General features: G+C 34.5%; 4 protein-coding genes across 4 annotated transcripts; 3 read left to right on the plus strand and 1 right to left on the minus strand.

The window, feature by feature from the left end:
• Window positions 1-138: 138 nt before the first annotated feature.
• On the plus strand, window positions 139-2,097 carry LOC106441139 (CBS domain-containing protein CBSX2, chloroplastic). The gene is made up of 8 exons (XM_013882947.3): window positions 139-562; window positions 648-735; window positions 826-890; window positions 1,009-1,057; window positions 1,311-1,366; window positions 1,481-1,596; window positions 1,666-1,723; window positions 1,810-2,097. The coding sequence occupies exons 1-8, from the start codon at window positions 383-385 to the stop codon at window positions 1,882-1,884; spliced, it is 687 nt and encodes a 228-aa protein (XP_013738401.1). The 5' UTR covers window positions 139-382; the 3' UTR covers window positions 1,885-2,097.
• Window positions 2,098-2,718: 621 nt separating this feature from the next.
• LOC106441138 (leucine-rich repeat extensin-like protein 3) lies at window positions 2,719-5,209 on the plus strand. The gene is made up of 7 exons (XM_013882945.3): window positions 2,719-2,953; window positions 3,052-3,156; window positions 3,234-3,360; window positions 3,470-3,541; window positions 4,297-4,342; window positions 4,436-4,793; window positions 4,889-5,209. The coding sequence occupies exons 1-7, from the start codon at window positions 2,908-2,910 to the stop codon at window positions 4,924-4,926; spliced, it is 792 nt and encodes a 263-aa protein (XP_013738399.1). The 5' UTR covers window positions 2,719-2,907; the 3' UTR covers window positions 4,927-5,209.
• A 157-nt stretch (window positions 5,210-5,366) lies between these two features.
• On the plus strand, window positions 5,367-7,394 carry LOC106441137 (cyclin-D3-1-like). Its single transcript, XM_013882944.3, has 4 exons — window positions 5,367-6,338; window positions 6,411-6,609; window positions 6,678-6,808; window positions 6,886-7,394. The coding sequence occupies exons 1-4, from the start codon at window positions 5,853-5,855 to the stop codon at window positions 7,171-7,173; spliced, it is 1,104 nt and encodes a 367-aa protein (XP_013738398.1). The 5' UTR covers window positions 5,367-5,852; the 3' UTR covers window positions 7,174-7,394.
• Window positions 7,395-13,658: 6,264 nt separating this feature from the next.
• LOC106444775 (F-box protein At3g62230) lies at window positions 13,659-18,063 on the minus strand. Its single transcript, XM_013886212.3, has 3 exons — window positions 15,813-18,063; window positions 15,555-15,728; window positions 13,659-15,441 (listed from the first exon to the last, which is right to left on the minus strand). The coding sequence occupies exons 1-3, from the start codon at window positions 16,332-16,334 to the stop codon at window positions 15,148-15,150; spliced, it is 990 nt and encodes a 329-aa protein (XP_013741666.1). The 5' UTR covers window positions 16,335-18,063; the 3' UTR covers window positions 13,659-15,147.
• Window positions 18,064-19,065: the final 1,002 nt, after the last annotated feature.

Genomic DNA, 19,065 nt, shown 5'->3' on the forward strand with positions numbered 1-19,065 from the left:
ATTCCTCAGTAGATATTACATCTGATTTCAACGATCACGACATAAAAATCAAACAACAATTAAAGCCAAAAGAGCGTTCAGATTTGGGTTTCTTCTTGGACTTTGTTATTTGAAACTTTGGAAAGAAAAAAAAGGTGGGGGAAAAAATCACCCAACCAAAATTGAAGAACCAAAACACGGACCAGTCGACCATGTATGAAACATGTGGATGGTGTCCCCACCAATCACAAACTTGTCTACTTTTTTTACCACCCAATCAAACACAACTCTTCTCTTTCTTCTCCCCTTTTCTCAAGTTTCAACCTTTATTTCTCTCACCAACAAGTAATTGTTTTTATTTTGCGTTGGGATTCGTGAGAAAACAGAGGAGGATAAGCTAATCATGGGTTCGATCTCTCTGTCAAATTCTCTGCCCATACCGCGACTTCCACTACATACATCATCACTCAATCCATGCCTTCCTTCATCCTTCTCTCTTCCTTCTCGTCGCTCCACTTTTTCACCGCTAGTCTCGGCCTCTGCCGTCTTCGCAGCTCCTTCCGGCGTTAATAACTCTGTTCCTGTGAGTGCTTATTATTCACCCTTTTCATTTTAAAAATTGAAACTTTTTTTGCTTGGTTGGTTGATCATGTGAGATTTGTTTTCAGGGTAAAAACGGGGGTTACACAGTTGGTGATTTCATGACAGGGAAACAGCATCTTCATGTTGTTAAGCCCTCAACATCGGTTGATGATGGTACGTATTCCAAAGATGAAAAAAAAACGTTACTTGTATGTCTCTAATTCTATAGTCTGTTTTTTTTTTCTCTCTTTGAAATGTTAACAGCATTGGAACTTCTGGTTGAGAAGAAAGTCACGGGCTTGCCTGTAATTGATGATGATTGGAATCTGGTATATAGCCTTTTCTCTCTTTTGTTTGTTATTGTGTTGTGTCTGAAGCTCGTGATTAGCCCATAGTATATATATGAATGAGATTTTACTTACTCCTCTGCTCTAATTTCCCCTGTAGGTTGGCGTTGTTTCTGATTACGACTTGCTTGCACTTGACTCCATTTCTGGTAACGTATCCAACTTTCTGTTTAATCTTCAGTTGAGTTTCTTTGTGTAATGAATCACCAAAGTATATGGTTTTGAATATTTTAAATCAGTTAGTAAGGAGATAAGACTCGTAATTCGTTTTGTATGATCTCAAATCTAGACTAAAGGTGGATCTTAGTATGGTTGGCACATAGTTTAGTTTTCTTGCTTAGTTCGGTTCATGGGTTTGTTTGGTGAAGCAAACTCTAACCTCTATGTCTTTTGGAATTATAGGCCGGAGCAGCCAAAATGATACAAACATGTTCCCTAACGTGGACAGTTCGTGGAAAGTACGTTTTTATTTATCCACTTTTTTTTGCTATTTATATCAGGACAATTGTTTGTCACCGTTTGATGAAACTCTCCTGGAACTTATATGATATTTGGACTTGTCTTTTTGTCAGACATTTAACGAACTCCAGAAGCTGATAAGCAAGACACATGGGAAAGTAGTTGGAGATTTGATGACGCCTTCTCCTCTTGTTGTCCGTGGTTCTACCAATTTAGAAGATGCTGCCAGGTACCATCCTCCTTGCAGAATATTAGCTCAGCTTTAAAAAATAAATCTCTAACCACTTCTTGCCTCCAGGTTGCTACTGGAAACAAAGTTCAGAAGGTTACCAGTCGTGAATTCAGATGGAAAACTGGTGAGAGAATCTCAACTTTTTCTTCTTCTTTTTTGGTTTGATCTGACCTTTGTCTTTTGTCTGTGATTGGTGGCAACAAAAAAAAGATTGGGATCCTAACAAGGGGGAACGTTGTAAGGGCTGCACTGCAGATCAAGCGGGAAACCGAGAACTCAACCTAGCTAGCAGCTGGTATAGAGCAGAGTTCTTAAACCTGCCATATAATAGTTGATAGCAAATCTATTTATTCGATTGATAAAAGTATATATAATATGTACCTATCCCCCTCTCATTTGTCTACCTTCACAAGCAAATTTTTTTACCTTAGGAGTAACTATTTGTCAAACTCAGAATTCAAGACGATTGGTATCTCATATTATTATATTTTTCGTGTAGCACAAGAAGTCCACTCTCTAATAATCTTATATAACCAACAAACACAACGACCAAACAGAAGTCGAACTAGCTCAGTAGGAGTAACAATGGTGTTGGTGTTTTTTTCTTACCTCCTCGAGGGCAGTGGTATAGTATGCCTGACTTAGACGTCTCTACAACATGCTGTTAAAAAGAATGTAGAGTAACTCAGGGAAGGATAGTTCATGGCCATGTTACTAATATTGCTCAAAGATTCTCTTCAATGTGTGTATATGCCAAGTCCTGAAGCTTGGAAGAGGCTCGCAAAAGTCTCCGACCCAAATGCCTCAAACAGACTTTGTCACTTGGAGAACCTTTGATTTCTGGTTTACTCACAGCTTGATCGACCCAGTGATGCGCTGCTCTTGTTTGTCCAGCGTGGTTAAAACCTGCTGCAGCTGAGTTCACACTTGTGTCTCATTTGAGTGCTCACGTCGGTAGCTCTCTTCGTGACATGTACACACGTTATGGATGATGCACAATTGGTCTTGTTGTGGCTTTCGCAAGAACACACTTATTGAATGCACATGTATGTGAAGTCGGTATTTAATATATATTTATGTAAAGTCAAAGTTACGATCATGACCTTACGATACGCGTGTTTGGCTCTTTGAAAGCAACTTCTGGGAAAGTCGAATTATTTATACTTAAAGATATTTAAATCACGGACCTTCTCTTCGATTCAGCTCATCCTCATTACTTTCCTCAATCTCTCGTTTATCCTTTCAAACCCTAACCTCTCTCTCTCTCGGTAGCAATCGAATCTTCTTCACTTCAATTCAATTCAATTCATGTCGACGATGTCGGGTATTCAAGGCCAGATCCTCGAGGTCACTGGTTAGTAGTGTCCTTCCCTTCGATTCATTTCTCTTCCCCTGATTCGATTCGATTCTCAGCAAAGTTTAATTTTGTCTTTTTCCTTTGTGATTTTTCAGTGGTTGGTTGCCAGAAACTGAAAGACACGGAATGGTTCTCGAGGCAAGATCCATACGTTGTCCTCGAGTATAGCGGCACTAGGCACCGTACCCGAACCTGCACAGGTTCGGATCCGAACCCAAATTTTAGAATCTTTTTCTACTTAAAGTTAGTTTTGATTTGATTGGTTGGTGGGTTTCAGATGGTGGGAAGAACGCAGTGTTTCAAGAGAAGTTTATGTTCACTTTGCTTGAAGGACTTAGGGATCTTAAAGTTGCTGTTTGGAATAGTAACACTCTCTCCACTGATGACTTCATTGGCAATGCTACGTATGTACTTTTCATCTCTACACTTCATTCTTCTTGTGCTTTGATTCAGATTTGGGATTTGACTCTCTTTTTTCGTCTGTTTGTTTGTTCTTTTGTTTGTTGTGATTAGGATTCAGTTGCAGAAGGTTCTTTCTCAAGGATACGACGACTGTACCTGGACTCTTCAGACCAAAACTGGCAGGTAGCTTCATTGGTCTTCACTAGTTTCGCTGACTTTTGCTTTGAGGACATCATGTTTGTGACTACCTAGTTGGATTTTTTATCTGATTTTTGGTGATGCGTATGCCCATAATCTCGAAGAAACACTTTTGATGTAGTTTTTTTAGTAGCATACAGTGCTTGAATAATATTTAATTTCCTCATTTGGTTGCTGCCTTCCTGTGCCCGGTGCTTTCTACTTTAGTGAAATGATTACTTCTTGCCACTTATTTATATTCTTTACATGGGAACATGGTTTCTTTTTGTTCACTGATAAGCAGTGTTTTATGTGGAGTTTCTTGTCATCTTTTCTTTTAGTAGAAATGCAAGATTTATTTTTATTTCAGCAAAATTGCACTTCTTTGTTTGTGTGTTTCCTTCCTAGTGTAATGTGATGAGAGAATCTTGCAATACTCATGTTTCTACACTGAGCTGACTCAACCATTCATCAAATTGGGTTTTTGTGGAACTGAACCTACTGAGATATATCTCTTGTTAAGTTGCCTAAAAATTAGCAGTGAGGTCTCATTTAAACGCTGTAATGTCAATTAGAATCATAGAATTTTAACCATGGCGGATATGTATGACTCAGTGACTGACTGGAACTTTCGTTATCTTATATTCCCTAAAGTCAGTTACAACAATCTGCAAAGATTTTGGTAGCTTGTTCTCAGTGTTTTCTCCTTGTAATTATTTGATTATAAATTCTTCTAAAAATGCATTACCTTTGTCTTGCAGATTTGCGGGAGAAGTAAGACTAATACTGCATTATGCAGGCGCAAAGGTAAAGCCAAGACTTCATTAGCAACACTGAGTTACATCTTTCATTTATTGACAAAACGGGGCTTTAAAGATAAAATCTGTTTCTTGTATGCAGAAACAAAATTACGGGTCTGCGCCATCAGCACCACCATATGCCCCTCAAGTACCTCAATACTCAGCACCGCCTGCTCCATCTCCATATTCATCACCACCATACGCTGGACCATCTCCGTACCCACAAGGACAATACTCTCAGCCGCAATCGGCATACCCACCAGTTTCAGCTTATCCTCCTCAGCCGTCTGCGTATCCTCCTCCTCCCTCAACTGCGTATCCTCCCGCTCCTTCAGCTTACCCTCCAGGCCCTTCGGCGTACCCTCCAGGCCCTTCGGCGTTCCCTCCTCCTCCGCCATCCTCAGCAGCTTACCCTCCTCCTCCATACCCTCCTCAACCATCACCATATTACCCACAAGGTACATTAATACTCTTTTTTTCTTCTGATCTAAGGTTTGCTTGTTTGTTCTTGCTCAGTGGTGGTTGATATTGTATTCTTCTTCTTCTTCTTCAGGTCCATATCCAGGACAATACCCTCCGCCTCCGTACTAAAGCTCCGGCGTTTAGAATTGACAGGAAAATGGTTATGATGCATAGATCATAATACTAGCCGATGCTATTCCTAAACTTGTGACGATTTTTTTGTTCTTTCTTTTAATCTTCCCTGTGCTTTTGTTGGCCTTTGCGAAATGTAGCTTAATGGTTAGTTTTATGCGATGGTCAGTGAGACTCATTGGGGAAGTTTAGATATGTTCATATTAAGCCAGCTTGCAAATTTATGTTGCAGAATAATCGAATTATTTACCTTTAAAAAGACCTTATATTGTGGTGTGTATGTGTGTGTGTGATTCATCTTTTTTAGTCACAATTTCTTAAGAGCAGCTAATCATCGAACTGCTCAGTGATTAGTATATAATTTATTTGGTCAATGTCTATCTAGCCCGATGTTTTAAAAGTCTTTAACAAAACATTGTTGACAATCGGCAATAAAGTTGTAGAATCTAAGTATATTAGCCGACAGATTCAACTACACTTTGGTTTCTCGATCTCTACTCCACTGAGTAAAAGTGGGTAAAGACTAAAGAGGGAAACAGACACATAAGAAAATGAAAAATAGTTGATAAGAAAAAAACCGAAAAATAGAAAAGAAACTTGCACATTATTTTGATTAAGAAAAACAGGTATATTGCGAGAGTAAAAGACAAACGTGAAACCTCATAAATAAATCTTCTTCTACTCGCTCTCCTTCTCACTTCCAGCTTTTCTCCTCTTTTTCTCTCTCTCTCTCTCTCTAGTCTCTTCTCTTTGTAGCTGCCCTGCTACAGCTAATCTCTGCACGTTTCCATAGAGAGGACGATGAGTCTTTCTCCGAGAGATTTTCTCTCTTTCATCTTATCTTCTTCTAGGTAATGCTCCTCTGAGCCTACCTAATAACCAAAGAGCTTATCTTCTTCTTCTCATTCTTGAGTTTATCCACAATGGCGATTCGTAAGGAGGACGAAAGTAGAGAAGAACAGAGCACTTCGTTTCTTCTTGATGCTCTCTACTGCGAAGAAGAGAAATGGGAAGACGAAGAAGAAGCACAAGAAGTTGAAGAAAACTCTTCCTTTTCCTCCTCGTCTCCTACTTCACCACTGGTTCTTCTGCAGCAAGATTTGTACTGGGAAGACGAAGATCTGGTCACTCTCTTCTCCAAAGAAGAAGAACAAAGACTCAGCCGTCTCGATGATGTTTATCTCGCCACGGATCGAAAAGAAGCTGTGGGTTGGATTCTGAGAGTCAACGCTCGTTATGGGTTCTCTACTTTGACTGCTGTTTTAGCCATAACCTACCTAGACAAGTTCATCTGTAGCTACAGCTTACAGAGAGACAAACCATGGATGCTTCAGCTCGTTTCTGTTGCGTGTCTCTCTCTAGCTGCTAAAGTCGAAGAAGTCCATGTCCCTCTTCTTCTAGACTTTCAAGTAAATGTCTACACTAAAGATCATTTCCCTTAAAGTCTCGCCTTTTTAAATCTCTCTGTTTTGGGTTTGTAGGTGGAGACTAAGTATGTGTTCGAAGCAAAAACCATACAGAGAATGGAGCTGCTGCTTCTCTCTACACTCCAATGGAAGATGCATCTCGTTACTCCACTTTCGTTTCTAGACCACATCATCAGGAGATTGGGTCTTAAAAACAACTCTCACTGGGATTTCCTCAACAGATGTCACCGTCTCATCCTCTCTGTAATCTCCGGTTCGTAAACGACAAAAACAAACCCCATTTCGTTTATCATCTACTGACATTCTTGTGTGTTTTGTCAGATTCAAGATTTGTCGGCTACCTCCCATCAGTTGTTGCCGCAGCTACCATGATGCGAATTATAGATCAAGTTGAGACCTTTGACCCTCTCTCACACCAAACCAACCTCCTCGGTGTCCTTAACATAACCAAGGTTAGCTTTTTATCACTCCACCAGTAAAACTCTGTTTCACTCTGGCATTTTCACGAACACTTATCGTGCATTAACAGGAAAAGGTTGAAGCTTGCTACAATCTCATCCTCCAGTTACCATTGGATCACATGGGTTTACAGATCGAAACCCAATCTTGCCGCAAACGCAAGAGTCGCGACTCATCATCGTCGTTGAGCAGCCCAAGCTGCGTGATCGATTCAAACCCGTTCAATAGCGACGAGAGTTCAAACGATTCGTGGTCAGCGAGTTCGTGCAATCCACCATCTTCTTCGCCGCAACAAGAACAACAAGAACCTCCGTTGAAGAAGACGAAGATGGAGAAACCGATTGTGCATCTGTCGTAGCCACTCCTTAGCTCTCGCTTTCGACGTTTAATTTACGTTTTTTTTTAAAAAAACTTGAGAACGATCGTGTATGCTTCCCCGTTGCATATACGAAATGTCTCGAATGCCCTTACTTGCTATGGATTGATGCCTGTGTCTGAAGGGCATTCGTGACATTTGACTGCATGGGATGCGATGAAGAGATTAGCAAGTCTTTGCGTAAATTTTGAGGCTTTTTGCAATCTTTGGGCCTTAATCTCCGGTGGTTTTATATTTAATGTGTTTAACAATCTAAATACTATTAGGATGCATAGGGTTGAGATATATAGTATACACTTCGATCAAGAAAATGTTTATACATAGCAAATTAAGTAGTATTAAGATGGAGAATACTGCATAGGAAGATGGTTTGGATGTTTGAAAATAGCGGTGTTTAAATAAGAAATTAACCGAATAAAGTATCTAAATGAAAATGTTTTTTGGACACAACAAGATGTTAAGACGATATATATACACATATATAAATATATTGTATATTTTATTTCATCAAAATGACATTTTTCTTTTTACACTTTTAATGCAATTTATAAAATACATTTATCTTATTAATAATTTTATTTATCTCGAATAATATTAATTAAATAGATGCAATTAGTAAACACATAAATTTATTTTTAATTTACGTAAAAGTGTTTGTTAAAAGGGAGATTTTTTTTTTTTGTCCAGAATGGTGTGTATAATACAAATTATACAAATGAGATGTCAAAATGTTTAATATGGAATGAGACTGTTTCGTTTTTGATTAAAAATAAAGGATTTAGCGTTTTAGGCTTTGACTTGTTGAGAAGGGCCGAGTATTCTTCTTTTCTGTGGTCAGTCTTTAAATATAATTGTTTTCAAAAATGAGAAGAAAAACAAAAATTGAAAATGAAACAGTATTATTGATTTAGATTTTTTCGAGAAGTCTTTTCAATTTGAAACCTGCTCTACTTCTGCTAGGCGCACTAGTATCAACCACTCCAAAACATATTAACAGGATTATATAATAATTAATAATCACTAATCAGCTTCACATAGTCTTACAAAAAAAATTGACCTATAATGTATTTCATATTTTAAAGAGATAAAAATCAGCAGATGTGTAAGACAGTCCTTCGAAATCAGCTAAAGAGATAAATTATAAGTGAATAATAACCCGCAAACAAGTCTCTTTTATTTGGAGGTCAGTAACTCGGAAATTAGCAAACCAGTCTTATTAAAATCGTTGAGTGGTGTTGGACGACAAAATCTGGTGCAGCAATAACACAAGAACCAAAGCAACCTGCTTCCACTCTGAGCACCTGGGATGATAAGCTTTCATCATTCACTATTTTGCGCATACAAGAATGTCGATAGGCAAAATTATTTGTAGAAAGTAGAAACCAATATATGACAAAATGAAATATAGCTTTTGCTTTGTTAAATAGAAATACTTTTGTTATAAAAAAGTTGTTGAATAAACTGTAGTTTTACATCAGCAATATTGTCATACAACTTAGTTTTAATGACAAAATGAAATAATCGTCTACCATAGTTTCCTTTTGTATCGCGAACAAGCTTATATATGGATAATACGTTGTTGCCACTTAATTATATTTTGTTTCAACTGTCGTCAAGCTTTAGGTGGTGAAATCTTCTCTACTTCTTTTTCACTCTTTCTTTTTCCAATTTTATTTCTCTTTGAACTTTTCCCAACAAAATAAGATTGTTAAATCTCTACTTTTTTCACGTGTGACACAAATTTTCTTTTTCCTTTCTTTCTTTCTTTCTTGATTTATTTAGTTTTTCTTTAGTTTTTCCAATTCATTTCATTATTTAGGGGTGGGGATTGTGTTTAAGTGTGTCGTTTCTTAACGCTCAGCCACACGTCATCAGAACATATGAACTCCTCTCGTTTATGCAATCCTATATTACATATACGTTTAACATTAGCATTGTCTGAAACAAAAGATACGGTCCCTAATATTCAACTACACATGCATGCATAAGCACAATAATAAAAGTTTAAGATATACATATTGAATTATCTGGAGCAGTGCATGTAGCTACAAAACGAATGAACAACGAGAAAGGGTGTATATCGTGTATGTATGTGGGAAGCGGGAGGTTTTCAAAATGGGAGACCAAATAAATCTTTGTGAGATAATTATTTATGGAGAATGTGTTTTCTGTCTTTTGTCTCTTCTATTGGTCTTCTCGTCTTCAAGGTATGTTGTCAATATCATGGTTCCATACGCATCTCGTGAACCCATATAATGACTTGACTTCAATTATTTTGTTTCTGAAACAAAAATAAAACGAACAGAAGAGAAGAAGATAGATTATTTGTTGTCTTCTTTATGTTTTTATCTTCAATAGTATTCTTCTCCAGTGAATAATTCATTCTTTTACTGATAGTAAGTGTTAAAATCGATGGTTTTATACTTTTATTGAAGAAAAAAGGTCTAATTACTAAAATAAAAACCAAAATATATTTCTATTGGTAAAAGAAGTAGGGAAATGAATACAGCTTGCACCCAACATGGAGAAAGGGCAAAAAGGTCAATGTGTCCCCACAAAACAATAATTATACAATAATATCCTTCTCTATAGCTTTCTGACCTTTATATTTTAAATATTTCTTCTTTTGACTTCCATATTCTTCTTTTTCTTTCATTGTAATTCGAAGGGAAAAAGGAGAATGGTCGAAATGTTTATGCGGGGAAAATAATAACAAGATCGTTATAGAATTGCATATGATTAACGATTTTGTTTCTTTTTTGTTTTATAAAACCTTCAGATTAGTTAAGGATTTAGGTAAATCATAAGTGGAGCTGAATTACGGAAAGGCTTTTAAGTCTAATAGGTTATTCACTGGTCGTACGTTCGATGCACATAAAGAAAAACTAAGTGCATAGCTTTAACATCCCATGCTGCACTATATATCTCAAAATTTTACTCTCTCCATACCGTTCTTGATTTTGCACGTACCTTTAAAAGCACAGTTTGGTTAATGGTTAAAGGCTGCTGCTCGGCTTGCTCCATATTTAGCAAGTAGATTTTGGAGATTTTCTCTTCAGGCCAATCCGAGTGTTGCTCAAAAAATGATCTAGGTCATGATTGTTTGCAGGAGTTTTCATGTTATGTTTAATTATTATAATCTATTAATAAATGTAAATGTAAATAAACAATAAATATCACTATTCGCTAAACGAACGTGTTGTATTTGGCACATGTCTTCATCCTATTAGTTTCTAAATGCAAACGTTAATTTCGTTGTTATTTTCAAACTGGAAACAGTATAAACAGAATACATGTACTTTTATTACTATGCCACATGCAAATGCTGTCATCGACTGATAAAAGTGTAAGCCATTCAAATAGTTTCGACGTTTACACATTTAAATAACAAACGTCGTTTTGAGATATGTTAAAAGAAGTCCTTAGTCATTAGTTAGAAATGACTTGAATTATTCACTTTTTTGACGAATTGATTGAACTACATCAAATTTAGTATAGACTATCACACACTAACTTTACTTTTACAATAATATTATAAGTGCGTAGACGTTTTTACTAGTCAAGGTTTGTTGGCAAAAAAATCACATGCACTGAAAAATTAGAACATCATTAGCTTCGAAAAACAAGGAAGTGGGGGATGAGAAGGAAGTAAACAACAAACAGCAAAAAGTGACCAGGGCGGATTCTCAAATTTGTTGTACATGAATCTGTCTCACAGATGCAAGGTCTATGAAGGTTAAGCAAATTAATAATTCATACAATGCCGTGAACGAAAAAAAAAACATTCTAGATTGAGAAAATCATTAAAATATATATTCTCTCGTATACGTGTATACTTTTGAGTGTCACACAGCTATGGGTTTAGAATTGGGGTTTTGATATCATATGCTTCAAAATGGTTTAGTAGTTTCTTTTTGGAAAATGGATATAGACTAAATTATTAGATCCATAGATATCATATTTCAGTATCAGGCTGCCTTGAGTTTCAGTTTGCAATTTAGAAAATAACTCTCGTGTTTTTAACTTTTAGTATATTGATTTTATCCAAATACTTCAACTATAGTTGATAAATTATTGACCATATGTTAACAGTAGCTATCTCTGTAAGAACAACAACTATATTTTTATATGCTAAAGCACTGTATTGATCACCTTATAAATAAGCCATCCAAAAACTTATCAATCAATTTCTAGGTAAAACACGTGAAAATATACTAAACTTCCAAAGCATACACGAACTATAAACTAGATAAGTTTTACTATAAGTTCTCAGGTCAGTTGAAGTCTATATTAGAAATAGAAAGATATAATGAACCTAAATGCCGACAATTAAATAAAAACCTAGAATAAACACAAATTAAACATGCAACACAAGACATTAATGGGACGCGTATGATTAGTAATTAATTGAGCAATTATAGCAATATTGATGGCAAAATGAAAATTGTAAAATATATACAAGGGTATAAATCAATGAAGTAGGACCAAATGAATATAAAAATTAAAATGAGGTGTTGTAGTGTGAGCTGCGATTGCAGAACCTGTCGCTATGGCCCGTCTCCTTCAAACAAATCAGAGTGCAGGTCCCAAACCCTTGTTCTATTTCGTGATTCACATTATTATATGCTTTTATCTCCACGCTTTCTTATACATATAACATACATGCATAATCATACGTCTATTTTATCATTATGACACGGTATACAAGTTGGCTAACGTTTCGGTATGCTTACTTTGAGCTTTTAACACAATTTTCGATATATTTACCATATCCTTATGAATGGTAACACTACACGATTCTGTACGTCTTCAATTTAACTGACAGTAAACAATCAATCGCTGAAGCAATAAATCTTAGTGGAGATTGAGAGTATATTTTAAATTTGTTTTTATCAAAAGAGTAAATGTTCAATGAAAAATTGTTGATATAAAGATGCCTAAAACAATGTTGGAACTGGTATCCAATGTGGTACTTGTGTATCCATATAATTTAATTTTGATCACGATCTCATATATGAAGCCAAATATAGTCTCACGTTTTCACAAAGAAACATCAAGAAACATACAAAACTTCCCTCCCAGCACTTTCTCATTTGTCTTGGATGCTATTATCGATTGGATCTCCAGAACACTTTCTGTTTGAAAATAGAACATTTCGAATGTGTAGCTACTCTCGTAGTCACTATTATAAATTATTTTCACATTCACTTCCATGCATACAGTGTAGTGTACGTATATGAATGTTAATTTATCAATTGGTTTTCATATACTTGATATCAGTATAGCAACTGGATTTTGAAATTTGATATCTATCTTATATTTGGGATCTTGCTCTTCATATTGTCGTATTGGAGTAATCATCATATGGTACAAAAATTTTAGAGGAGAAATATGAAATTCACGAGATATGAAATGTTGTCCAAATTCGTGGACAAACGATTCGCTATGACTCAGAATCTTGTTTGTTTTCTTGGTTCATAAATAATAAGAAGACAGAGATGTAGGTATAATGCATATTATGGAATTGGCGGTTGGAGCATACGTACGAATTACTTGAACAAGTAAATGTTCGGATTTTGACAGAGGAAGCGAATGATCAAAACTATGCCAACATATCAATAAAGTCAGATCTTCTTTTCATTTTTTTCTTCATGCGTTGTAAGATTTCAACCTCCTTTTTTACCCAACATCACTACACTTGTCCTTGAAATATTTATTGAATCATTTTTATTTTTGTTCTGTATTATGTATAAACCGAAAGTAAAGCCTAAATGCTTTGTAAAAACATGTATCTTTATAACTCTTTGATACATTCAAAAAGTAACTAAAGATATGAAATTAATCTTGCATGTTATGGAACCATATTCTTCCAGCTAAATGGTACCGTTTCAAATACAGTCAAATGTTAGATGGTTATATTCAATCGGCCTGGTCCATCTAGGATCAAACATAACATGTTTGCAGGGTTTAATCAAAGCCTGCATCTACAAAAATAGAAACAATAGCCAGTACAAAACATGAATGTACATAGACCAACTTTACCAAGTGATTAAGTCAATAAAAGTATTGGGAGGACCATTAATTGTTTCTACCTAGGTGTGGGTAAGAGACGAGATCAATTCAAAGACTTGACAAAACAATATAACAATAAGTAAAAGGCAAGCTAGTAAGGGAATAACTTTTCAATAGTATTATGTTTTTAGAATTTGTTACTATATAGTAATCTTTGAATTAAGTAATGAAGTGGGGTTTGGACGTCTTGTTCTCGGACAAAGATTTGGGGGGGGGGGGGGGGGGGGGGGGGGGGGGGTGGGGGGGGGTATCTTCTCTCTACCGCTCCAGTTTTAAGATTGGCTTATCATCTCTTATCTCCTCTCTACTATTTACTTTACCCTCTTTCCACATAGTAGTATATCAAAAGAGTAAATAAATGTTGTTATTGTGTGGGAAATAGATGGCACTCACTACCCTATCCCTTGTTAAGCCCCTTATTTCTTAAGCCCCTCACTTTGAAGGCTTTGAAGCCAAGCCCATTTAGGCAATGGCTCAAGTGAGTCAACAGCCGAACTACTGTCCTAAATGCATGGTTTAAAGAATTGAGGCGTAAACCTGGACATATGAGAAAGCTTGGAGATGCTTTGAACAATAAATTCCAAGAAGAGTTATCTATGTGTTATTGAGCGCAAAAGAGGACAAGAAAGAGAACCAATTAACATTGTTATCCTCCACGCATAATGAGCACCAAGTTTACCAAACTGTTATCAGCTACTATAGTGTTCTCTGAGACGACATCATTAAAAAGGGACAAAATAAGGGTTTCGTACGGAAGAAAATAAACGATCACAAAAAACAAAACAAAAAGAGGCAAACAAAGGGTTTCTTTCTTTTTACCAAAAAGAAGGTTACTTGACAAGCAACCTTAACCCTAGGAAGAAAAGGTGATCAACCATGAATGATGGAGAAAGCCATTAGGATAGAATATTAATCGGCATTGTTCACCCTTGTTACTTTTGAATGAATATTTCAGAAAATGTAACAAGGGTGTCTTGGCAATAAATATATGTCTTGGCAATAAATATATGCCTTAGTAGTATACATAGTATATTTGTTTATCTACAACAAATTGTTTGCTTGTATAGCTGTAATGAGAGATCCAACAATATTTGTATAGATGATGAGAAAGAAACAATATGAATTGGATTCAATAGGAGAAACATGTGATTCGATAATCTTGGAATGGGATTTGACCTGATATCAAGAGAAACCAATTTAAACACTTACAACTAAGGCATATATTTATTGCCAAGACAATACAAGGACCTTAGAAATATATGGTAAACTTAGGATCCGACTGGTGACCATTCTGGAAACAAGAGGAACGAATAGGAAATGAATGTAAATGAATTAAATTCTAGGAACAAAAAGGAATGGTTGTTCCATTTAAATTTGATAAGAAATAATTTTGTTCTTTATTTCTTTACAAAAAATGAATGGTGGAAAGAAGGAAAAATTATCCCTTATGAATGGTGATTTTTTTAGGAACATTAGGGAATAGATTATTCATTGTCGTTCCTTGGTCACCATTCATATCTTTAGTGAATTCAATTTTTTTTTTGTATATTTGAACATATATTTTATTATAAATTGCTTAATTAAAACGTGTTAAAATTTTACTTTTACTATAAAATTTGAAATTTATATTTACTTTTTTAACATAAAATTTCAAATTTATATTATTAAAGATAAGGTTTCTGAAATTCAAACCTAACCAAACCAAAAACTACAACAATTAAATCTTCGAACCAAGCAAACTAATTTTTCATATCCAAATAAAACATTGAGATATCCACCCTTAATATTAACTTATAGGCGTCGTCAAAGAAAAAAAAAACTTATAGGCATAACTAGCAAAGATCAGTTTCCAGTTTTCACTAAAAAAACTCTAAAATGCTTCAATCAAGCCTTGTGCAAAGTAATTCTCAAATGCTTCGAACCTCTCTCGACATTCTTCTGAACCTCCTCGGCTGCAGTCAGTACCAACCTCCTTTGACCATCGTTTAATCCCTTTGCCTCATAAAGGTCAAGCTGTTCCATCACGAGTCCCCTTCTCATCAGGTACTTCAGAACATGTAACTCGTTGGGGCCGCCACGAAAGTTTTTTATTTTCACAAGTTTAAGGGTCCTTTCCAAACACTCATACGTATCGTTGGTGAGCCAAAACGCTTTCGGATCTAATGGCATCGAAACTCTCTGCAAAATCCAATTAAAAAGTCAAGCGGTTTAACAAATAACAATACCTATATAGGTATATTTTAACAATGTCTACTGACTTAAGGATTTGGATAAGTAAAAAAAAAACTTACTACGATACGCTCAGTAGTATCCATATGGAACGTGAGAGATTCCAGTTCTGGACAGCTATTGAGAAATATTTTAATGCCCACGAACTCATTTGCATGCAGATTAGTCTTCATCACCAAATGTCGTGCTTCCATCGCATCATGCATTTCCATAGGATCTTCACATTCTTGGATCATCTACTTAGAAAAAAAACAAATGATGTAACAAAACAAACAAATGTTGCACATACACAATGTATAACGGTAAAGTGACCAATCTACCTGAATAAGAAAAGAGCAGATCGTCAGGTTCCTAACATGTATCAGATTGAAAAATATACGAGTAATATCGAATTCAGTATTTTGATAATGCATCAACGTGACCAAATGCTCTATTACATCAATTTTTCTTGAGGCAGGGCTTGAGAAATCAATAGTTATATTTTTTATTTGTTTTGAGGCTGCAAATTCTGTTAGAGATACGATCGCTTTCTCGAAAGACACTGGTTCAGAAAGAGAAAACTCTAAACTTTCAATGACTTCACCAGTAAAGCTAGAGATCCATTGACACATAGTGCTAACAAACAAACTCCTCTTAGACTTTATGGTTTCTGTATCAGTAGATAGGTTCACAAACTCAGATTCTTTGAATACGAGGTTTGTTGTTTCAAGACAAAGATTCTTCCATCGTCTGGCGAGAATACTTGTCTGAACAGATTGTTTGAAAGGCAAGAGAGATATGATTGTAACAAGAAGGCAATCAGGTAAATTTGAAAGTAGATCAGATTTTCTTCTTGAAACCATTATGAAAATGTGATGATTAGAGGAGAAAACAAGGAGATACAAGAGAGAAGATGGTGGCTATGAGTGAACCAATGATATCAACACTTTCGAGAGTTATGTATTTATATGCTTTTGAAAGCTTTCAAACTTTTGGTTTGGTGATGATGATAGTGCTTTAACTCTTGAAATAATTCTTAGCTTTGTTTTGCCCTTTTCATTAACTATTACCTTTGAGTTTTGAACAAAAATACATTTATAGGTTCAGAAGTTGTTTCAAAAAAAGGTGGTTCAGAATAGTGGTCTGAAAATGATTATTTTCAACTTTTATTAGTAAGCAACTTCAAAATGTTAATCAAAACTAAACAATTTTTTTCCCTCTAATGCACATATTTACAAAAGTTCTTTTTATGTAATATACAAATTTTAATATCAATAATAAAGATGATTTTCAAATGCTTGTTGTTATGGTATCTAGACAAATACATTTTGTAAAAAAAATGTTATCTGAACCAAAAGTGGTTATTTACTTTACACTATTTATTTTACACTATTTATTTCTTATATTTTTATTATTTTTTCCTTTTAAACTTCTTTGTATCAATTTTAACTTTTGACATACCAAAACACTACTCAAATGCTTTACTAATTGAGGAAATCTTACTAAGCATTTAAAATAAAATGTTGTAGGATATTAAAATCATCTGTCAAATAACTAAAAATAGTCAATTTATCTTTGTTTAATTTGTCTAAATTTAGTATTGATTTTAAGTTTCCATCACATGCGTCAAAGCTGGAGATATGATGAGTGTTTTTTTGTCAGCATATTCCTTTTTTATTAATAGAGAAGCAAATTCAAAGAGTAACATTTATTTTGATACTTATTTACATTATGTCATTTGTTGAGGTGTCATGTCCACAATGCTTCTTAGCCTAACTAATTAAATGACCATTCTGTACTAGAGTATTTACAAAATATCCCATTTGTATAATATATAAAGTCCAACTATTGTACACATATATATAAGCTATTAATAGGCACAATAATTTTACGAACATATATTCTTCATCTTACGAGGTTTTGGAAGGCGTTTCCAAGCATCCTTAGCCACTAACCATATTTCATGTATAATATGAATTTCTCATGTTCAACATAACACCGTATCAATAAAATTCAAGCAAGTATTGTTTACCAAAAATCATACAATACTTGAAACGTTTTAGAAAATCATAGGTGTAAAGTACGTTGCAGAAAAAATGTTTTTTTTTTCATAAGATATTGTTTAGTGGACTCATAATTTATTCTCAATCTCTTAACAAACGTAACATTCGACTATAACAAGTATTGATATCCTATGAATTCAATATGTGAAACACCATCGTTCATTGGAATTTAAGTACTACATTAAAAGACAAAAATGGTTATTATATAAAAAAATGTAAATGGTGATCAAGTTTTAATTGCTTGTAACGTCATCTTTCATTGGAAATACATTTTTCACGTACATAAGTATAGTCATAATTACAATTATTTAACCAAATATGTATATTTTAAGTTTTGTTCAAAAAAATGTATATTTTAAGTCTAAGGATGAATTGAAGTCATGGTTAAAGTTAAATTCCATTGAAATTGATTTGTGTGAACTATACCAAAGTTCATTGTCTGGTTCACGGTTTAGGCTAAATTGTATTCACGGATCTTAAGTTTTAATACTGTTTTTATTTTCATTAGAGTGACTGCATAAATCATTGCATTAATGTCTTCTTATTTATGATAATACACATATTAGGAAAACTTATAATTGTCATCTATCTTATTAAAGTACTAGGTGGCCGGCCCGCACCCTGTGCGGACATAAACATATTCAAATTATTAATTAAGTAGTACATAGTTTTATAAGTAACGAATTTTATATCATAATACCACCGCCCTTGGGAGAAAGCATCAGGTACAAAAAAATGTTGGTACTCAATATTTTACATGGACGAGATGGAACAAAGTAACTTCAGTATCAAGAGGTATTTATTGTGTGTACGTATAATTGCAACGTTCCAAAATAATTTGTATGTTTAAGAAGATATTTTATTTTCAAAAATCTGGAATAAATAGCGTATAGTTTCAGAGGTAACATATTTTATATTATCACTACATTCCCATTGAAACCCTCTTTTACCGTTTCAGAATGTAATTAAGGACATAAAAAATTCAAAATATGGAATAAAAAGTTCACAATATGTAATAAATATGGAATAAATAATGTTAGAAATGGGTTGAGCAGAGAGAAGATACGAATTGAAGTCGGTGATTTTCGAATCAGACTCTGTCAGTTTATCAAAACTATTAACTCGGCGATTAAATATACAGCTCTCTATGGAGTGACTGCGGATATTGTATCGCATATGCGGATATTTTATCGCATATGCGGATATTAATATTATGATTAGTTTAATTTTACATGGTTAGTTAATTTTTACATACAATGACATGTATATGCATAATATATATTATATGTATAATAATCACATAGTTATGATTCATTATTTGTGGTTGAAAACTATAAATCTTCTTGACATTATTTAATTCAAGATATAATACAATCTACTTTGCTGTTAGTTTTTATTTTTTATTGTAAAATATACAAATCACATTCATTAATTTTTAAACGCTAAACTCTTGGTAAACCTTAAACCCTTGAGTATACTCCAACCCTTTGGCTTTACCGGATAAATCATAAACAATAAACTCAAAACTTTT

Source organism: Brassica napus, chromosome A3 (genome assembly GCF_020379485.1).
Source record: "Brassica napus cultivar Da-Ae chromosome A3, Da-Ae, whole genome shotgun sequence".
NCBI classification, from domain to species: Eukaryota; Viridiplantae; Streptophyta; class Magnoliopsida; order Brassicales; family Brassicaceae; genus Brassica; species Brassica napus.

Excerpts from the sequence above, each read along its gene's own strand:
- LOC106444775 (XM_013886212.3), bottom strand. The coding sequence starts at position 16,334 with ATGGTTTCAAGAAGAAAATCTGATCTACTTTCAAATTTACCTGATTGC. Across the intron at positions 15,729-15,812 it reads TCTGCTCTTTTCTTATTCAG|ATGATCCAAGAATGTGAAGA; the intron begins GTAGATTGGTCA and ends TTTTCTAAGTAG. Across the intron at positions 15,442-15,554 it reads ATACTACTGAGCGTATCGTA|AGAGTTTCGATGCCATTAGA; the intron begins GTAAGTTTTTTT and ends TGGATTTTGCAG.
- LOC106441139 (XM_013882947.3), top strand. The coding sequence starts at position 383 with ATGGGTTCGATCTCTCTGTCAAATTCTCTGCCCATACCGCGACTTCCA. Across the intron at positions 891-1,008 it reads TTGATGATGATTGGAATCTG|GTTGGCGTTGTTTCTGATTA; the intron begins GTATATAGCCTT and ends TTTCCCCTGTAG. Across the intron at positions 1,724-1,809 it reads TGAATTCAGATGGAAAACTG|ATTGGGATCCTAACAAGGGG; the intron begins GTGAGAGAATCT and ends AACAAAAAAAAG.
- LOC106441138 (XM_013882945.3), top strand. The coding sequence starts at position 2,908 with ATGTCGACGATGTCGGGTATTCAAGGCCAGATCCTCGAGGTCACTG. Across the intron at positions 3,157-3,233 it reads CCGTACCCGAACCTGCACAG|ATGGTGGGAAGAACGCAGTG; the intron begins GTTCGGATCCGA and ends GGTGGGTTTCAG. Across the intron at positions 4,343-4,435 it reads TGCATTATGCAGGCGCAAAG|AAACAAAATTACGGGTCTGC; the intron begins GTAAAGCCAAGA and ends TCTTGTATGCAG.
- LOC106441137 (XM_013882944.3), top strand. The coding sequence starts at position 5,853 with ATGGCGATTCGTAAGGAGGACGAAAGTAGAGAAGAACAGAGCACTTCG. Across the intron at positions 6,339-6,410 it reads CTCTTCTTCTAGACTTTCAA|GTGGAGACTAAGTATGTGTT; the intron begins GTAAATGTCTAC and ends TTGGGTTTGTAG. Across the intron at positions 6,610-6,677 it reads CATCCTCTCTGTAATCTCCG|ATTCAAGATTTGTCGGCTAC; the intron begins GTTCGTAAACGA and ends GTGTTTTGTCAG.